The sequence below is a fragment of the Ornithodoros turicata genome, chromosome 2, assembly GCF_037126465.1.
Source record: "Ornithodoros turicata isolate Travis chromosome 2, ASM3712646v1, whole genome shotgun sequence".
NCBI lineage: Eukaryota > Metazoa > Arthropoda > Arachnida > Ixodida > Argasidae > Ornithodoros > Ornithodoros turicata.
Genome location: NC_088202.1, coordinates 38,036,031 through 38,053,396, shown reverse-complemented (window position 1 = coordinate 38,053,396; position 17,366 = coordinate 38,036,031). Strand labels below are relative to the sequence as shown.

At 47.5% G+C, this 17,366-nt stretch overlaps 2 protein-coding genes across 2 annotated transcripts in view; both read right to left on the bottom strand.

The window, feature by feature from the left end:
* The window catches only part of LOC135385293 (sex peptide receptor-like), a 480,167-nt gene that overhangs the window by 97,545 nt on the left and 365,256 nt on the right, over positions 1 to 17,366 (bottom strand). The window contains 1 exon segment of the mRNA XM_064614517.1: positions 1,525 to 1,581. The gene's annotated coding sequence lies outside the window, so the exon portion shown is untranslated.
* On the bottom strand, positions 12,047 to 16,009 carry LOC135384541 (uncharacterized protein K02A2.6-like). The gene has a single exon (XM_064613738.1). It carries the CDS (start codon positions 16,007 to 16,009, stop codon positions 12,047 to 12,049), a length of 3,963 nt encoding a protein of 1,320 aa, XP_064469808.1.

Genomic DNA, 17,366 nt, shown 5'->3' with positions numbered 1-17,366 from the left:
CGCAATCGCCATGACATCCCGGCCATCCCGTTACGTTCCACATTGAGGGAAGGAATTTTGTGAGTTGATAGGAAGATGGGAGGAAACCTGCTTCAAGCGGGTCGACACTGCGCCAGACATCTCAGTCGTGGCACCTGGGTCGCTTTCTCGGCACATAAAAACATTATTGCATCGATTCCCGCGTAACAACAACTGCATGCGTGACGATGGGTCGAGGTATTTCACCGCAAGAAACCTCGCGTAACGTCCCCGGTATATTGACCGCTTGGGAAACCGGCATCCTCGAATCGCCCTATATGTGGTGTTAAGAATGACGTGGAGCAGACTTTGCTGTCCTGCAAACGCTTCACTGGAGTCTCTTGGATAATGCAATCGGAGTTCGCAGCACTTGACAACTCCGCCTCTCAGTGTTCTCAAAGGCCGCGTCACCGCCTAGTCAGGCATCGGCCATTCTGCACCGTTGTCAAATATTTCCGGGACATCCAACCGGACACAACCTTTTGACGCATAGTGGCATCAAAAAAGAAAAGAAAAGTGGAACTCAGCGCTTCTGCCGCTTTATGATGAACCCCACCAACCCTGTGCGGTCGTCGCGTAGTCAACACCAAGCGCTCTGGGTTAGCTGGCTCCACAATATCCGCATCACAAACTCAGCATGATGACCACAGTGCCTAAAGAACAAATCCTTCCGTGCAGAACAGCTAATTGCATTGCGCACGGTCAGTATATATGCATGTATGTTTCCTTACTTTGAGCGCCCACGAATCATTATAATTTTATGCATGCATGTAATCTATCTCCAGACAAGCCAATGCGATACATGTACGTTGTATCGTCGCAACCTCCACCATGATCCCCTGAAACTTCTCAACATCCACCACTTCAGACTTAACGCTGTCATAGCAAAATCCCTCGTCCTATAATAGAGTCCCTTTATGGAACGTTCAATGCTCTGTATTGCTTCGCGTGTGTGCACGTTTGGAACACCATTACTGGGATTAGCTGTGGAGTTGGACGGGCATACCCTTGTACAGTAAAGCCGGTAGAGGGTGGAGTAGCCAGGCGGGCACGTTTCTCTCAGCGAGTGCCTTCATTTCAAGGTAGGTATTTATAAGACGTGTAGCTGCACTCATAGAATCACGCATATATCAGCGATAGAGTCAAAGTTATACAGCCTTAATGCGGATACGCGGCGCTACGGGGATTTATATTCGGGGTACAGCTCGGGTAGAAAAGGTCTGTCGGTCCTGCCTGACAAACACTGACGGTCTCTTGTGGCTCTCAGCGTCACTGTAGTCTGCGGTACACATTCGAAATAATCTAGAAGTAACTGACGACACATTACAAACACAATTACCGCAACAATGCGGCGTGCCACTTCGCAAAGGGGTGACTTCAGGGAGTAACTCGCAGGGAGTGACATTTTTCTTGGTCTGACGAAGTGCAAGGGACTGATACAGCGTAGCTAGTCCAGCTGTAATTGTCGCGAGAAATACCACGTGAGAAACGACTCGCACTGCGTACCTTTCTGTAAGGCGAGCTGCAGCATCCTTCTCCAATCTTCTGCGGCGCTGTGGTAATCTGTCAGTGAAAAGAAGAAAAAGAAAATTGTAGATTACCCTTCACAAAGGGATTCCGACAAGTACCCAGCTATGAATAAGACGATGCTCACTGAATAACACTCGATCGTCTCTGCCCGGAGAAGGAAACCGTAGAACACATTTTTCTTGGCTGTACAGATGCCATCTGGGATGTCTTCCAGCGCACTTTCAGGGAAGATATTTTCCTGTCTCCCCGTTCAGTACGCTATCTTCCTGTGCGGGGTGGTAGCGCACCGCCCGCGGATATTTTAATACTCTTGGGATTATATGCGTTGTGGGTCGGACGTAGGGTCCATGACGACAATTAACCGCCTGTAGGGTCATGGCCCATATTTCGACGAATGCTGTTTCCGCTGGGCAAGTTTTTATTCTGCACGTCTTCAGAGGAGGTATCACAGAAGTGGCTGCATGTGAATGACCTCCTTCGGGAGGCGTTGATTACTGAGGCAGGTTTGTGTTGTGTTTCCCTTTGTATTGTTCCCTCCATTTTCTGTGGTGTTGCATGTTGGATGATTGCTATCGTAATGTCGCTAGAAACCGCTAATGTACATAGTGTACATACCTGTTGTTCTACACTACCTCTTGTATATAACATTGCAATGCATTGCAATGCAAATAAGTTTTGAAAAAATGAAAATAAAATTAAAATTAAAAATAAACACTTGGTAGCTCAGCCGGTGGCGTGCTGCCTTGTTGAGCTCAAGATCGTAGGTTCGATCGATCCAGCACCATGTGTCGGAGGATCCGACGCACGTTAAAGAAACCCAGGTGGTCGAAATTATCCGCAGTCCTTCTCTGCGGCACGTGCAGCATGTAGCCGCACTGGACGGACTCACCTTACGTGTAAACCTACTCCAAATGATTACTTTACTCTGGCCCCCAGACGTCTGACCACAGAACGATGACATTGGTACACAAGACCACGATACCATCGGGACAAAAGTCACTTCCAGAATCGATTACAAAGTGGGAGGAGCAGCTGCCGCCGAGAATATAACATGCTATATATCGATCAGTAATGGGTACAGTAACGATTCAAAGTGTATAGATTTGTGTAGTTTCCCTTTCTTTTTTGAATAACGCGTTCTGGAGTAGCCAGCCCCGAGTGGCTCGAGAATAACATCTCAATTTTTTTCTTTTACAAATCAATCAATCAATCAACGAGATACCAAATCCCACTAACGCCTCCACTTTCTCCTGTTTCCAATCAATCAGATACCAAATGGCACCATGGGGACGAAATATACAACGCACAAGGGAAGATTTGCTTATAATCGAACGACTAGCTGCACTCGAGTCCAACGGTCAAATGGTCACGAAAAGTCCGTAGGCAACAACCGAACCACATGCATAGTACAGCCCATCCGCGAGTAAAGAGGACCATGCCATATGACGAATCTTCTTTCGGGGAGGATCCCCATGCATTGGAGGCGGTAGACCACAGCAAGAAATTATCCTGTTCTATTCACAAGCCTGTCTCGTCATCTGGGTACCGGTACATAAGCACCGATTTCCAACGTCCACGACAAAGGTATCTCCGACTTGGACGTGGAAATAATTTCCCCAGTATTACTCAAAGAACATCAAGAGTCAAGGTAACATTATTTCGAAAATCATTACGTGCTGCACAAAACCCTTTGATCGCATCCAATCAACACAAATGATACTCATAGACACTTTGTGATCTAAAGTAGCACTGAGTGCGCCCCTCATAATTTTTTGTGTTGTTTATTTTCAACAAACAAAATGTGGTCCTGCGAAATCTAAGTCTCACACGCACACTTGCAAAACTGCTGCGTCGGAGTGTGCACCCCACCCGCCTCATGCTACAATACAGATGTCGTGTTTACGGTTGCACGAATTATGTACACTTGCCCCTAGGTCAAGCTCAGTGAATCATCACTGACAGCGCAAGAAAGGGCTCACAAGAGGGACTGAAATTCGCCATGGGGTTCCTAGGACCACAAGGCACCAACAGCTACTCAATAAATTCCCAGGCTGAGGACAACAAAAAACAGTAAGGGCTCTCATGGCTAACTCCTGAGTAGGAAATGCTCCCGCACCGTGGCAACTCTGAGAACTCACTGGTTGATCGGAAGTCAACATCGACGAACAGGCCAGCCCGACTATGCACCACCCACAATGTAAAAGAACAACCCTAAGCATAAGGGAAAAAAAGAGAACACATCAGACGTAGTTGCTCAGAAGTTAGATGGAGACCATAGGAACATCACCGTGGAGCACTACAAATATTCACAGATACATCGATAGGGCAAAACGCTGAAACGAGGCTTCTGCATCTCTTCCCTGCAAACGGACTGGGCAGAAGGAATGCAGGGGATCCCGCTGAAGTGACCTAAATTCTGGCATTACTGGTGAATATATCAGCAATGAACCGACAACCTGGACATGTGGTAATCGTGTAACATTCAAAAGCCTACCTACAACAACAACCTAACAACTACGAATACCATCACTTATCATTAGAAATTCTGCGAACTACATAGGGGGACTAAATGCCACAGACGATACAATAACCCTGCAGTGCGTACCATCACATAACGGCATGCATGAGAATTATTTATAAATACTGTTCGCCCTTGACGATCCATGGCAGGGGAGAAAAATTCTCACATATTAACTACAGTAAATATTAAGTACCGTAACTACAATGTCAAAGAAAAATAAAGCCAAAACAGAACCTGCAGTTCCTGCATACGCCAAAAACATTCACCCGTGCAATATAGGAGAAACAACAAGGGAAGAACAAGAAACAAACAAACAAACAAACAAACGAAAAATGAAGCTCATGGATGCAGAGCTACATAAAGCACCCTAATGCCCTAATAAAAGCTGGCAAATTGTGTAGGTGTTCTACTACATATCCTGAAAGCCTATTCAATCATCTAGAGTACGAACAAAATATGAATGCCTAAAAAATATTTATCAGCTTTGGAAAGGTGTTGAAGAATAATGGTGACGTGACCGCAGTGCCATTCCCTGTTCCTCAGGAACAATGTAGTGATTTGCTCCGATCCCTAATTCACTGTTCATTATCCTACAATAATGGAATGGAAGAACTGATAGTACTAGCCAAGTAACCCACAGAATTTCCTCCTACTCTGCCTGCCATTCCAGGTAACATTCATGCCCCAAGTGCCATTAACCTTAAGTATGGCGATTTCAATCATCTGCATTCACGAGAGGCTTCACTAATGAAAAAAAAAAAAAAAACCTCTCTACTAATGGGGCTGACAATTAATAAGCGCCAGGGCAAAGTAAGTCATCTCCATTGGAGGCGGAAGTAAAGATGTGTCATGCACCTTTTGCTACGCCCAAAAGTCTGTTGAACATATACTGCTTCATTGCACAAAATATGAGCACAAAGAAGACATCTAAAGGGAAAGATGAAGGTCCCCGGCCACCAAGCACCCTTGCTGGGATTCCTTCTTTACGCCAACGGGCCAATGCCGACGTCCTGGGCCGACGTTACAGGGAACTGTCACGACATTTGTCTCAAAGCGTCTGAGGAAAACCCAGGGAAAACACACAGACACAGAGCCGGCGCCCGTATTCAAAGACGGGTTACCTCCCAGTCTCGGCGTAGAGGGGGTCGTTACGAGGGCACGGAAGACGTTACGTTTTACGTATCGTGTATGCAGCTGTTACCTGCATATCGTGCCGAATATCGGGTGATGCAAGCGTGACTGGATATCCCCTGTGGTATATAATACAATGCGGAAACACTAAGGAGATCAGCCTCCTGCACACCTATCGTTATAGATAGTGGTAAGCAGAAAATGGTTTATTTTCGCCAGCATCCAAGGGCGCTGACATCATCTATCCATCAATGTCTAGTTTGAAATATAATTAGATAATCATTGGGTCCTATTGTACTATCTCGCATTTTCCCGAAAACAACGTTTTTATTCTGTATTAGCGCCGCGAAGCAACTGTGGCTGTGAGCGGTATACAGATGTGGGCAGATGGAGAGATGACAGCAGGAAGGAGTGGGGGACAAAGGAGTTAGTATGCGTCCTGGGCCGACTTCAGGGAGAACTTCGCCGACATTCGTCTGGAACGTCTTCGGAAAACCCAGGGAAAACCTCAGGCAGCACAGCCGGTGGTAGGATTCAAGCCCACCACCCGTAAGCCTTCAACACGACGTTGGCTAACATCAACGAGCGGAACGCCTTAACCCGATCGGCCATGCCGCTGGTCATCTAGTTAAAAAGTTAATTGGTTAATTAATGAATTTCAGCTAATCAGTCGTCCAGTAGTGGCATACTATTGCAGGTAGGATGTCCGACTAGCCGTAGAACCCATCTGCAACTTGCGTACCTTTCATAGCTTTCTTCTGGGTTTCTCAAAAAGCCCGATAAATTCATGGGCGTGGTCCGAAAGCTCACTGTGTGCTTTCATTCACAATTACATCTGACGACATATCTGACACACGACGTGTCATAGGTCTGCGAATTCATTCATAATCACCTTCACGTCACGGAAAATGATGTGATGTTGAGGAATGGCATAGCATGTGATGGGATATGTTAAATGAATGACGATAAATTAATGTGATCTTGAAGTTGATGACGAATGAAGTCCACTGATGAGCCCTGGAATAGAACTCCAGTGATGGGTTCTGGAATTAACGTCCAATGGTGGATTTTTGTGATGAAGTCAGTGTGATGGGTTTCAAAGTTGATGTTGGATTGCTGGGTCCTGATGTGCGTTTGTTTACACGCCGCATACTTTTCTCGTGCGAAACCCCGTGAGCAGAAAGGTGAATATGGAAGTTCAAAACACGTTCATTTCATCTTATTTGCATTTTATTTACCCTCAACGCCAAGAAGCATTACATAAAGTAGTGGAGGAAATAATACACGAAGTCGCAGACGTGTGACACCGGGGACTGCACGATATTTAAGTTACATGGTAAGCTAGGTGGGTCAAAGCCGTTTTGCCCGGTAGGGGTATTGAAGTGGCGCTAAAAAAAAAGAAACAAGAAGAAGAAGAACTGGAGCACAATGTTTTTATTTATTTTGTTATATGAGTCAATGAAAGCCTCAGTTCTCAAAACATGTAAGCGGTGCACTGACCGTTACGCTTCTTCGACGAATTTACGAAAGAACCCGAAAAACTTCTCCGAGTATCTGAGCCCCAGCAACAGCGCGCGTCTCCGCCCTCCGCCCCACGCTGGAAGAAGGATATCGTTCATTGAGGAGCAATATTGGCAGATCCGCGGCGGGTTGCGCGTCCCCATGAGGTGATAGTTCCCAAAATTTGAAATTAATTTTATGATACTTCCGGGTCACGCAGAGAAACAATATTTTTGGAGAACACGCCGTTTTTTATTCCGTGTTCGCGTCGCGAAGCAACTGTGGCTATGAGCGGCGTACCGACGTGCACAGATGGAGAGAGGATAGCAGGAAGGAGTGGGTGACACGGGGGTCAGTGCGCGTCCTGGGCCGACTTCAAAGAGAACTGTGCGGACATTCTCCTGAAATGTCTTCCGGATAACACAAGGAAAACCTCAGACAGCAAAGTAGGTGGGAAGATTCGAACCCACCACCTCGCACTTTTCAGCACGAGCTTGGCTACCAGTAACGAGCGAATGCCTTAAACTATAGATAACAATGACAACCCGTAGATTGAAACGCAGATTGGAATGACAAAAATTTGGTAGGATTCTGAAGACATCACATCTAGCCCACAGTGACACTTTAAAGGTAAACTCTCTCTCACCACTCACGCTTCCTTTTTCCTTCTCGTTTTCGCTTTATAGTGCGTTAGCATAAGAAGTGTTAAAACGGAAAAAGGTGTATCTACGTGTGGGTAGGTATCCGTGTATGCGATGGTGAAGCCTCACCGAGGCATAAGTGGACAAAGTATAAGTGGACATGTAAAGGGGATATAAGAGGGTAATTTTTTTAGATTTCCGTGTTATCGCCGCGAAGCAACTGCGGCTATTAGCGGCGTACAGATGTGGACAGATGGAGAGAGGACAGCAGGAAGGAGTGGGGAGCCAGTGAGGTTAGTATGCGTCCTGGGCCGACTTTAGGGGAAACTGTGCCTACATTCGTCTGGAAAGTCTTGGGAAAACCTCAGACAGCGCAGCCGATGGTAGGATACGAACCCACCAGCACCCAGTGTTCAGCACGACCTTGTCTACCACCAACGAGCGGGATGCCTTAAACCACTCGGCCATGCCGCTTGTAGAGGGTAAATGTAAATGGAGGTAAATGATTTGAAATTGAAGTAATTGAAGTAATCGAAGGTAATTAAGAGTAAGAGGAATTGAAAGTAATTAGAGGTAATTAAAGGCAATTAAAGCAAGAAAGTTGAGTCTAAACGTAATGAATGTAAGATATATGTAATTAAGAAAAAGATTAAATTAAATTAAAGATTGCGGAGGTAATTAAATGTAATTAAAGAAAATTAACGTCAATTAAAGTGTAATTGAAAGTAATCAAAGCAAGTAAACGTAATTAAAGGGAATAACATGAAATTCAAGATTACCTCACGTAACCTGCGGTTACCAGAGGTAACTGGTAATTAATGGGTAATTAGAGTAATTGAAAGTAATTAATGATAATTAAAGGTTAATTGAATTGATTTCCCCCTGTCCCCCACTCCTTCCTGCTGTCCTCACTCCATCTGTCCACTTCTGTACGCCGCTCATAGCCACAGCTGCTTCGCGGCGCTAACACGCAATAAGAAAATAATAAAAAATCGATTTACACATAGTTATCGATAGTGTGAAACCGGAAGTCAAGTATAGACCGGAGCTGGACAACTGGTAGTCAGGTTTGACCGGCAGTGGAGAACCGGAAGTCGAGTTGGACCGGAGGTGGATACCAGAAGTCAAGTATAGAAGGGAAGTGGACAGTCGGAAGTCGGATTTAGACCGGAAGTGGTTACCCAGAAGTCCAGTATAGACACGAAAAGGCGCTTAGTGATAACGCATTTCTCTCGCATTTACCGCTAAATCGCTACTAAATTGTTTCAAGCGCACAGAAAGTCCTGATGAGTTCCAACACGCCTCAACTGCCGGCGCTAATTATGTTACTGCTCATAGCCTTCGGTCGAGGCCTGTAATAAGGTCACACTGTATCCTTTCCATAGTGACTGTTGAGTACGCAGACCGGGAACGACCGAGAGATTGCCTCACGCGGATAGCCAGGACATGAAAGCCAAAGTCTATCCAATGTCTATTGGAACACAGGCTACGCACAGATGGGAATTTGCGAGCTAGCGTTTCTTTCTTCATTCCCTCTTTGGAGCAAGGCTATTCTCGTTTACAGTTTCAACCACGTTGCAGACGGGGTATCGAGTGGGTGGAGAAGGCAAGGATGTTTCATCCCGAATGCTTCGAAAGTGACCAGAGAAGAGATAAGATACCAAGCAGCAGAGACTTGAGAAGAATACGAGATCTCGCTTAGTTTCCTTTCATTGGCAATAAAATACAACGTTATAGCATTCGACTTCCTGTAAAACTACACAAGCACGTTCTGCACACCGACTGGATCGTTGTCAAATGGTGCCGTGCTTCAGAGCTGTGTCCAAGTTCCAAAATCTCCGATTTACTGCCCGGATGTTTCTTTCCCAGATACCCAGACTCGTTGCTACGCATGTGCTATCCTTTAACACGGTTCCACCCTCCTTGCGTTTCCCTGGAGATAAAAGACGGTGCTATAACGGTGGCGCAACAGGGAAGCGGATTATGGAGGAAGAAGAAGCGTGAGTGAAACTTATCCTTGGTCCCCCACGAATCATCGAACGCTGAGTGACATTTCGTGATGGGAGCTACTCCATGAGGCCACGCGCAAAGTCCACGTGTTTTCGATGTCATTATGTTGTCGCGATTAGACTGCAAATGCAGTGGCGCGGCTTCCTAGAATCCGTTGCGACGTATGGCACGAGTTGCACTCACTCGTCATGCCGGGCTTCAATTAGGCGGATTATTGATGGTTACTTAGCGAGTAGCTCTCAGAAGGTCACCTAACGGTACCTTCGGCTGATGACACGGATTCTTTGAGCCGGAGCACGTGAATCCGGCTCTCAGTTCGAAATCTAGCACAAGAAGCCCCACACGAGCCGAGTACGGCAGCCGCCCTTGGGGTAGGAGAACGGTGGGTAAGTCGCTATAGACGTGGTTTCTAGTTTTCTGTCGAAGAAAAAGGGAATACGCAGTCTTAAAAATGAGGGAAAGGGGGGGGGGGGTCCAAGTAGCTTGCTGTTGTTCGTAGCACTCAAGTGGGCATCGTCACGACTATAGCTAAAAAGAAAAAAAATGGGGGGGAGTTGACGATTTCAAAGTGTGGCATAGGTAGGATGAACGATACTCATGGGGCGGAGGCACACTGTGTATGAGAGGTGCGCTTGAGTGGTCTTTCCGCGAGGCCCGTTTCTTGAAGAAACGCACGAGGGTTCGAGTCTTTGTAAGTCGTTCTGCATAGGAACCTTCGGGGAATAGGACGTCCGTCAGTATGCCAGGCCTGGCGTGGGGAAGGTGAGTTTCCCGCATAGCGTACCCTTAAAACAGAATTTTACTGCAAAGCACGCTGTGCACCAACCATTGCCACGAATGATAGGGCTATCGCTTCTGATTCGAGGAAAGTGGTGGGCGTACACCTTTTTGTGGCAGTTTGGATATATGATAATTGCCACAAAAAGGCGTACGCCCTCCTCTCTCCTCGAATCAGAAGCGATAACCCTATCATTCGGTGCAATGTTGGCGCACAGCATGCTATGCGGTGAAGTTCTGTTTTTAGAGTGTATGGTATGCGCGGCATTCTGTCAGGTCGCACCTCTGTGGTTGTTTAGGCACGAGTGACCTCCACACGCTTAAAAATGAACTTCGCCGCATAGCACGCTCCCAGCCAATCAGCATCTCGATATGATATCGTCATATGCCTTAATTTGTTGAAAACAGGGGGCGTACGCCTTTCCTGTGACAATTATGGACAGCATGAGTGTCACCAAAAAGGCGTACGCCTCCCGTTACGAGGTGCCATAGGGCGCGTCAGCGCAGGCGCACACAGTCAGGTGACTGTAACTCTGCCATATGTTGCTACCGCTCTGACAGTGCAGGCAGGTTTTTCAGGGCGCTCCGACTTTAAGGAAGGCGATCGAAAAGAAGCAGCCGAATGTAATAAGAAAACACCCCTTTCCACCAGCCGAAGAGGAAGTGTCTCGCCAAAGCGCTCTATAGAGCGATCTGAGGCCACCAGTTGAATATACCATATGTGTTGCAATAGGAATTTGCCGGCCGCGGATAATGCAGGTAACCACGCGTATTTTCTACAGTGTACTAACATATTTGTTATTCTGAGATTACGGGACATTCCTTGTTTTTCTCTGTGGTGATGTTGCAGTGGCTGAATATGGCAATAAAAATAATATTAACTGAGAGTGAATAATCCTATTTTAAGTTACAGTGGACTCTCGTTAATATGACCAAGGCCTTTCCTGTGGATTTTGGTCATAAAGCGAATTGTCACATTAACGAGCAATATGGATGATGCTCCGTAAACTGGAGGTAAGGAAGTCTCTTTCGCTCCGTCTCATGTATAAATGACGCAGTTATTGCAGTCACAGTACTTCAATTCAATTTATTTTATTTTACCAACATAATTTATTATTTATAACCTTACAATTTATCGACGAATGAAATTCGTTACAAGCGTCTGGTTAGAAAAACTGTCAATATGTAGCGTTTCCCCTGACTCAATTACTGGGGCGATGGCGGGCGAATACATACTGTGCGTACGTCATCCGTGAACCACTGGGCTTGTTGGTTAGGAGGACGACTCGGTAGAAGTGGGGTCGTGACTTGGGCATTCATGACGCATACATGTTCCCGGGACCACTGGACTTTTGAGTCAGGAGGATGACTCATTCTGTGATGAACGGTCACAATAACAGGGGAGGAATACAAGTGTTCTTCCCAGTTCGTCCCCCGGAATGTTGGTCATAGTCAGTTTATCGAGTTGCCATAATAACAAGGGGCCTATACACAGGACCTCCATTGGCAACGATCGGTGCCCCAGAAAAGTGTTCATAAAGTGAGGATGTCGTACTAACGAGTGCCATATTAAGCCGTGTCCACTGTATTCGCTATTCGGCGATTATAACACGTGCGTATGTGTTTAAAAAAATGAAATTATTGGACGCAGATGTCATATCAATCCAGTTAGTCGTTCTCGTTTTATTCAGTAAGTTAATGAACTAGACGTTGAGATACCAGGCCCAGGGAGAAATAAACGGTTTAATGGGTCATGTGAGAGAGACCGTGGACAGCGAAGCTTCCCCGTCGAGGCCCACGATCGAAGACGAAGCTGATCCTACTAGCTGGTGCTGAAGAGCGCGAGAACAGCTGACGACGTTTCGTCTTCCTCTCGATCAGCTGTTTCTTGCTCTCAGGCCACTACATCCCTCCCACCTTAGCTGTAGCCATAACGTTGGGGGCCTCTCCGGAGACGCGAAGGATAGCGCCTGGTGGCAGCATCTCCTGAGCCCATGACCTGTCCAGGCTCGTGATGACCAGGAGCAATAGCGTCATTGTTACCATGGGGTTCATGGAAGTCGTTCTGGTTCCCCTCTTCTGGACGAGGATCTCGGCGGCAAGGAGGGGGAAGAGGAACCTCGTCTTTTCGGAATACCTCTGGAACTGAAGCTTGGTCAGGCCAGGAATCAACGGAGTGCCGGCACTTGAGGTGGTCCTTGTGTACGCGGTGTCGCCTCTGCTGCTCATCTTCGACGACGTAAATTGCCGACCCTTGTTTGGAGAGAACGACACCAACTTTCCAGTGGGATTTCTTGCCCGGGTCCAACATCCAGACCTTTTGGTTTATCCCAAAGCTCCTGTCTCGGCTGCACTTGTCATAGTTGCGTTTCTGACGTTCGCGCGACATGCGCACTGTACCGGAGATATCGGGCTGACCAGGACGAATAAAATCTAGGAAGTGTCGAAACTGACGTCCATTTAACATTGCACAGGGAGAGCGCCCTGTTGTGGCATGCGGGGTTATCCTGTACTTGAACAGGAAACTACGAACACTGTCCTTCGTCCCTTCCAGCGCTGCGCGGCGAAGGGCTGTTTTGAAGGTACGCACAAAGTTCTCCGCGAGACCATTCGATTGCGGATGGTATGGCGGCGTCAGAACGTGACGTATCTCGTTTGCCTGAAGGAAGTTCTTAAACTCCTTGCTGGTGAACGGTGGACCATTGTCGGTGACCAGAACCTCTGGCAAGCCATTTCGTGTGAACATGTCGGAAAAAGCAATAGCAGTCTTCTCAGCAGCTGTGCTTGTCAGTTGTTCTATTTCCGGCCATTTGCTGTAGGCGTCTATTACTATGAGGTAGTGCTTCCCATTCAGCTCAGCGAAATCGGCATGCAGACGTACCCAAGGCTTATCTGCGGGTTCCCATTGGTGAAGTGGCACCGGTACCTCGTGGGCAGCAACAGAGGCGCATGGCTCACAACTTCTCACTTCCCTTTCGATATCTCTGTCGAGGCCCGGCCACCACAAATAGGACCGAGCTAACATCTTCATCTTTGTTTGTCCAATATGGCCCTCATGAAGGAGACTTAGCAGAGGACTTCGGAATTTGGGTGGTATCACCGTTCGTATCCCCCAGAGCAGACATCCTTTGTAGATCGTTAGCTCCGTGCGGCGTTGAAAGAACGCTTCCAAACAGGGATCGACGTGCGTCGGCCAACCACCGGAAACGAATGCAGCCACCCTGGCCAGGTCCGGGTCCTGTGACGTGGCCACAGCAATATCCTCGACGGAAATGGGTAAGGTAGAGACCTGATGGTCCAACACTACGTTTACCTCTGTCAGGAAGACGTCGAAGATGCCCCGTTCCATCTCTCGGTCAAAGTCTCCATCTGGACCCTCAGGCAGACGAGAGAGGCCGTCGGCGTTTCCAAATTTCGCGGTTGGCGTATATTGAATGTCAAAGGTGTAGTTCATTAAGATCAAAGCCCATCGTTGCAAGCGACTGGCGGTTGTCGCAGGAATTCCTTTCTTGGGACCAAAGATCGTGGTCAGGGGCTTATGGTCCGTGTACAGAACAAACCTCCGGCCCCAGAGATACTGATGAAACTTCCTGACGCCAAAAATGATGGCTAAGGCCTCCCTCTCTATCTGTGAGTAGTTCTTCTCCGGGGCAGTCAATGTCTTCGAAGCGTGTGCCATTGCCATGTCTTTGCCATCGACCTTGTGATAGATAACAGCTCCAAGACCTCTAGAAGATGCATCTGCGGCTAAGAAAATGGGTTTTGCAGGATCGAAATGCGTAAGCGCGTCCACAGATACCAGCATCATCTTGACCTTTTCAAAAGCCTCCACACAACCCGAAGACCATTCCCACGGTACGGCTTTCTTCAGGAGGTCATTGAGGGGCGCAACGACATCAGCAAGCGATTTTAGGTATTTTCCGTAGTGTTGTACCATACCAAGGAATGACCGCAGCTCGGAGACGTTCGTGGGTGCTGGCATATTGAGCACTGCGGACACCTTCTTGGGCGATGGCCGGAAACCCTGTGCGTTGACTACATGCCCCAAGTACTCCACTTCGGCCCGAAAAAAAGCACATTTCTCGCGCTTCAGTGTAAACCCAAACTCGCGTAGTCGGCTAAAGACCTGCTGGAGATTGTCCAAATGCTCATCATCGGATTTGCCTGTGACGATGATGTCATCTAAATAGCAGGCAACCGACGGTATGCCTGCGGTGACCTGCTCCATGATTCGTTGAAAAACTGCCGGTGCTGAGGCGATTCCAAAGGGCATTCGCGTAAATCGGAAGAGTCCTTTGTGCGTATTGATGACAAGGACCTTCTGTGCTTCGTCGTCGAGCTCCATCTGGAGATAAGCTTCCGACAAGTCTAACTTGGAAAACCGCTGTCCGCCATTGAGTACGGCTAACAGCTCTTCAGGCCTAGGGAGTGGGTACTGCGATACAGCCAACTGCGGGTTCACCGTCACACTGAAATCCCCGCAAACCCGAACAGCCCCATTCGGCTTAGGAACGACGACGATGGGGGTAGCCCACTCCGAAACGTCGACCGGCGTTAGCACTCCGTTCTTAACTTGTCTCTCGATGTCTGCTTCGACTGCTTGCCTCGTAGCAAATGGAATCGGACGCGGTTTAAAAAACTTTGGTTGAGCAGCCTCCTTGAAATGTAGATGCACCTTCGTCTTTGTGCACCTCCCCAGACGGGATTGGAACAGGTCGGGAAACTTGGACAAGACCTTTTCGAGTGAACTTCCAGGCCTGACAACACTTCCGACGAACAACTCATTAAGATCCAGTCCCAGGTGACGAATCCAATCTCTACCCAGTAGGTTAGTGTGCTCCATGTTAGTAAAGAACACTTCTAACTTCCTCTTCCGTCCACCATAAGACACTTCCACTTCCGTCTGGCCACGAAGGGGTATATCGTCTTTGCTGAAAGACCGAAGACGGAACCGTGGTTGTTTCAGCTTGGGTTTACCTAACCTAACATAGGTAGAAGTATTGAGAAGAGTGGCCTGCGATCCGGTGTCCACTTGTAGCAGCACATCGTGCGACCCTATCTGGCAAGTCACAAACTTGTCTTCACCGGTACCCGCGAAGAAAACATCCGAAACATACTCCACGTTCCGATAGCTCTTCTTCCCTTTCGAAGGACGATTGGCACGGCACATCTTAGCGATATGGCCAGTTTTGCCGCAGTTATGGCAGTCTTCATCTCTGAACCGACATGTGTCCGAGTCATGATTAATATTGCCGCAGCGAAAACATCTTGCATGATCGCTTCTTTTTTCTAACTTATGCACGGTCTGCTCGGCATGAAGTTGGCGAGACTCGGCTTCTGCGGTCAACGTTTTGTCAGCCATGTTGGTAGCAGTTTCAAGCGTGAGACCCTTCTCTAGGACTAACCGGGCGCGAATTCGTGGATCATGAAGTCCCACAATGAAGGCAGTTAATAAAGAACATGCTCTCACATCGGTTTCTGCTTCATATTCACAATGAGGGATGATGGCGGAAAGGCGTTCCAAAAAGTCTTTGACAGACTCCGACTCGTTTTGACGGGTTGAAAAAAGTTTCCACCTCTCAAATTCTTTAAACTTCTTTGGGGTGTAATGCTCGGCAAGCTTCCTTGTGAGTTCAGAATATGCAACGGACAGAATGTCCCGTGGCTGAACAAGGTTGTACAGATGTTTGAATACTTCAGGGGTGAGCGACGTTATGAGCAAATTGGTTTTGTCTTCCTCTTCGGTGACTCTAGCCACCCGAAGTGCAGCCTCAAACCTTACTTGATACATGTTCCAATCTTCCTTGGCCGGGTCAAATATTCCTGGACTGCGGAACCTGCGAGAGTTGTCGTCGCCCGACAAACTGGGTTGAGTCGCCATTGCTCGTCGCCAGTTGAGATACCAGGCCCAGGGAGAAATAAACGGTTTAATGGGTCATGTGAGAGAGACCGTGGACAGCGAAGCTTCCCCGTCGAGGCCCACGATCGAAGACGAAGCTGATCCTACTAGCTGGTGCTGAAGAGCGCGAGAACAGCTGACGACGTTTCGTCTTCCTCTCGATCAGCTGTTTCTTGCTCTCAGGCCACTACAGACGTAAGGTCCATACATCTGGGGTGTAGCTTAGCGGAAACCGAGGAATCCTATAGTGCCATGATGGTGGTGATGGCGGCGGAGGCGATATTTTACTCGTGTGCCGAAGAGTGGGCCTCACATTTGTGGGCTTGCGGAACGCGATATTACTTATTTATTTATTTATTCACGTTAAGGACCCCCGTTGGAGCTCTTACATAACGAAGGGACACAACTTTGCTCTTCTTGCCGTTGCGACGAACACTTCGCGTTACAGACCGCAAACAACAGGAGTAATATCAGGACGAACATAGACCGGAATAACATCAGAAATAAGAACAGGCTACAGCAATCACAAAATACATCAAACGGAAAGAAAAGCAATGATGACGGTGGCTGGAGTGACGGAAGGAACGCGAGAGAATTGTAATGGTATGCGTGTGACTGCTTCAACCAGAGCGTTATACTACGCGTTATGATATGTAAGGTTGAGTAATGGCAGCCTTGAAACGAGCAGCATCATGAATATAGACAGGAGATTCCGGCAGGTGGTTCCAGTCGCGATTCGTCTTAGGAAAGATGGAGTGCATGAAGAAATTTGTGCGACAGTGTAGAATTTTGATCTTGTGGGCATGGTCATGGCACGAAGAAATGTTGTCAGCGGGGGGGAACGGTCGTGTGTACTTGTGTTATGATATAATTTGTGGAAAACACACAAGCGTAAAACTGCTCGTCTGCATGAGAGAAGTTCAATGCCAAGGTCCCGTTCTAATTGTGAAACACTACTGTCCGGTGAATAATTGGAAGTGATGAAACGTGCGGCCCTGTTCTGAACTGATTCCAGAGCTAGATATTCCTGACGTGGGTCCCAAACAGTGGAGGCGTATTCTGGCAGGTAATACGAAAGCGCGATATGATCGAAGCTTAATTTGAGATGGAGCGAGTGCAAGATGGCGACGAAAATAGCCAAGGGTCCTGTTGGCTTCCGACACAATTTTGTCACTATGATTAGACCAATGTATGGTCGATTCCAAATGCAGGCCAAGATATTTGTACGTAGGAACACGAAGTTGTTGGGAGCCATTCAGCAAGTAAGATGTAGAAATGTGAGCTGAAAAACGTGAAGGAGTCATGACTTTGCATTTGGTGGCGTTGAGAGAAATGGGCC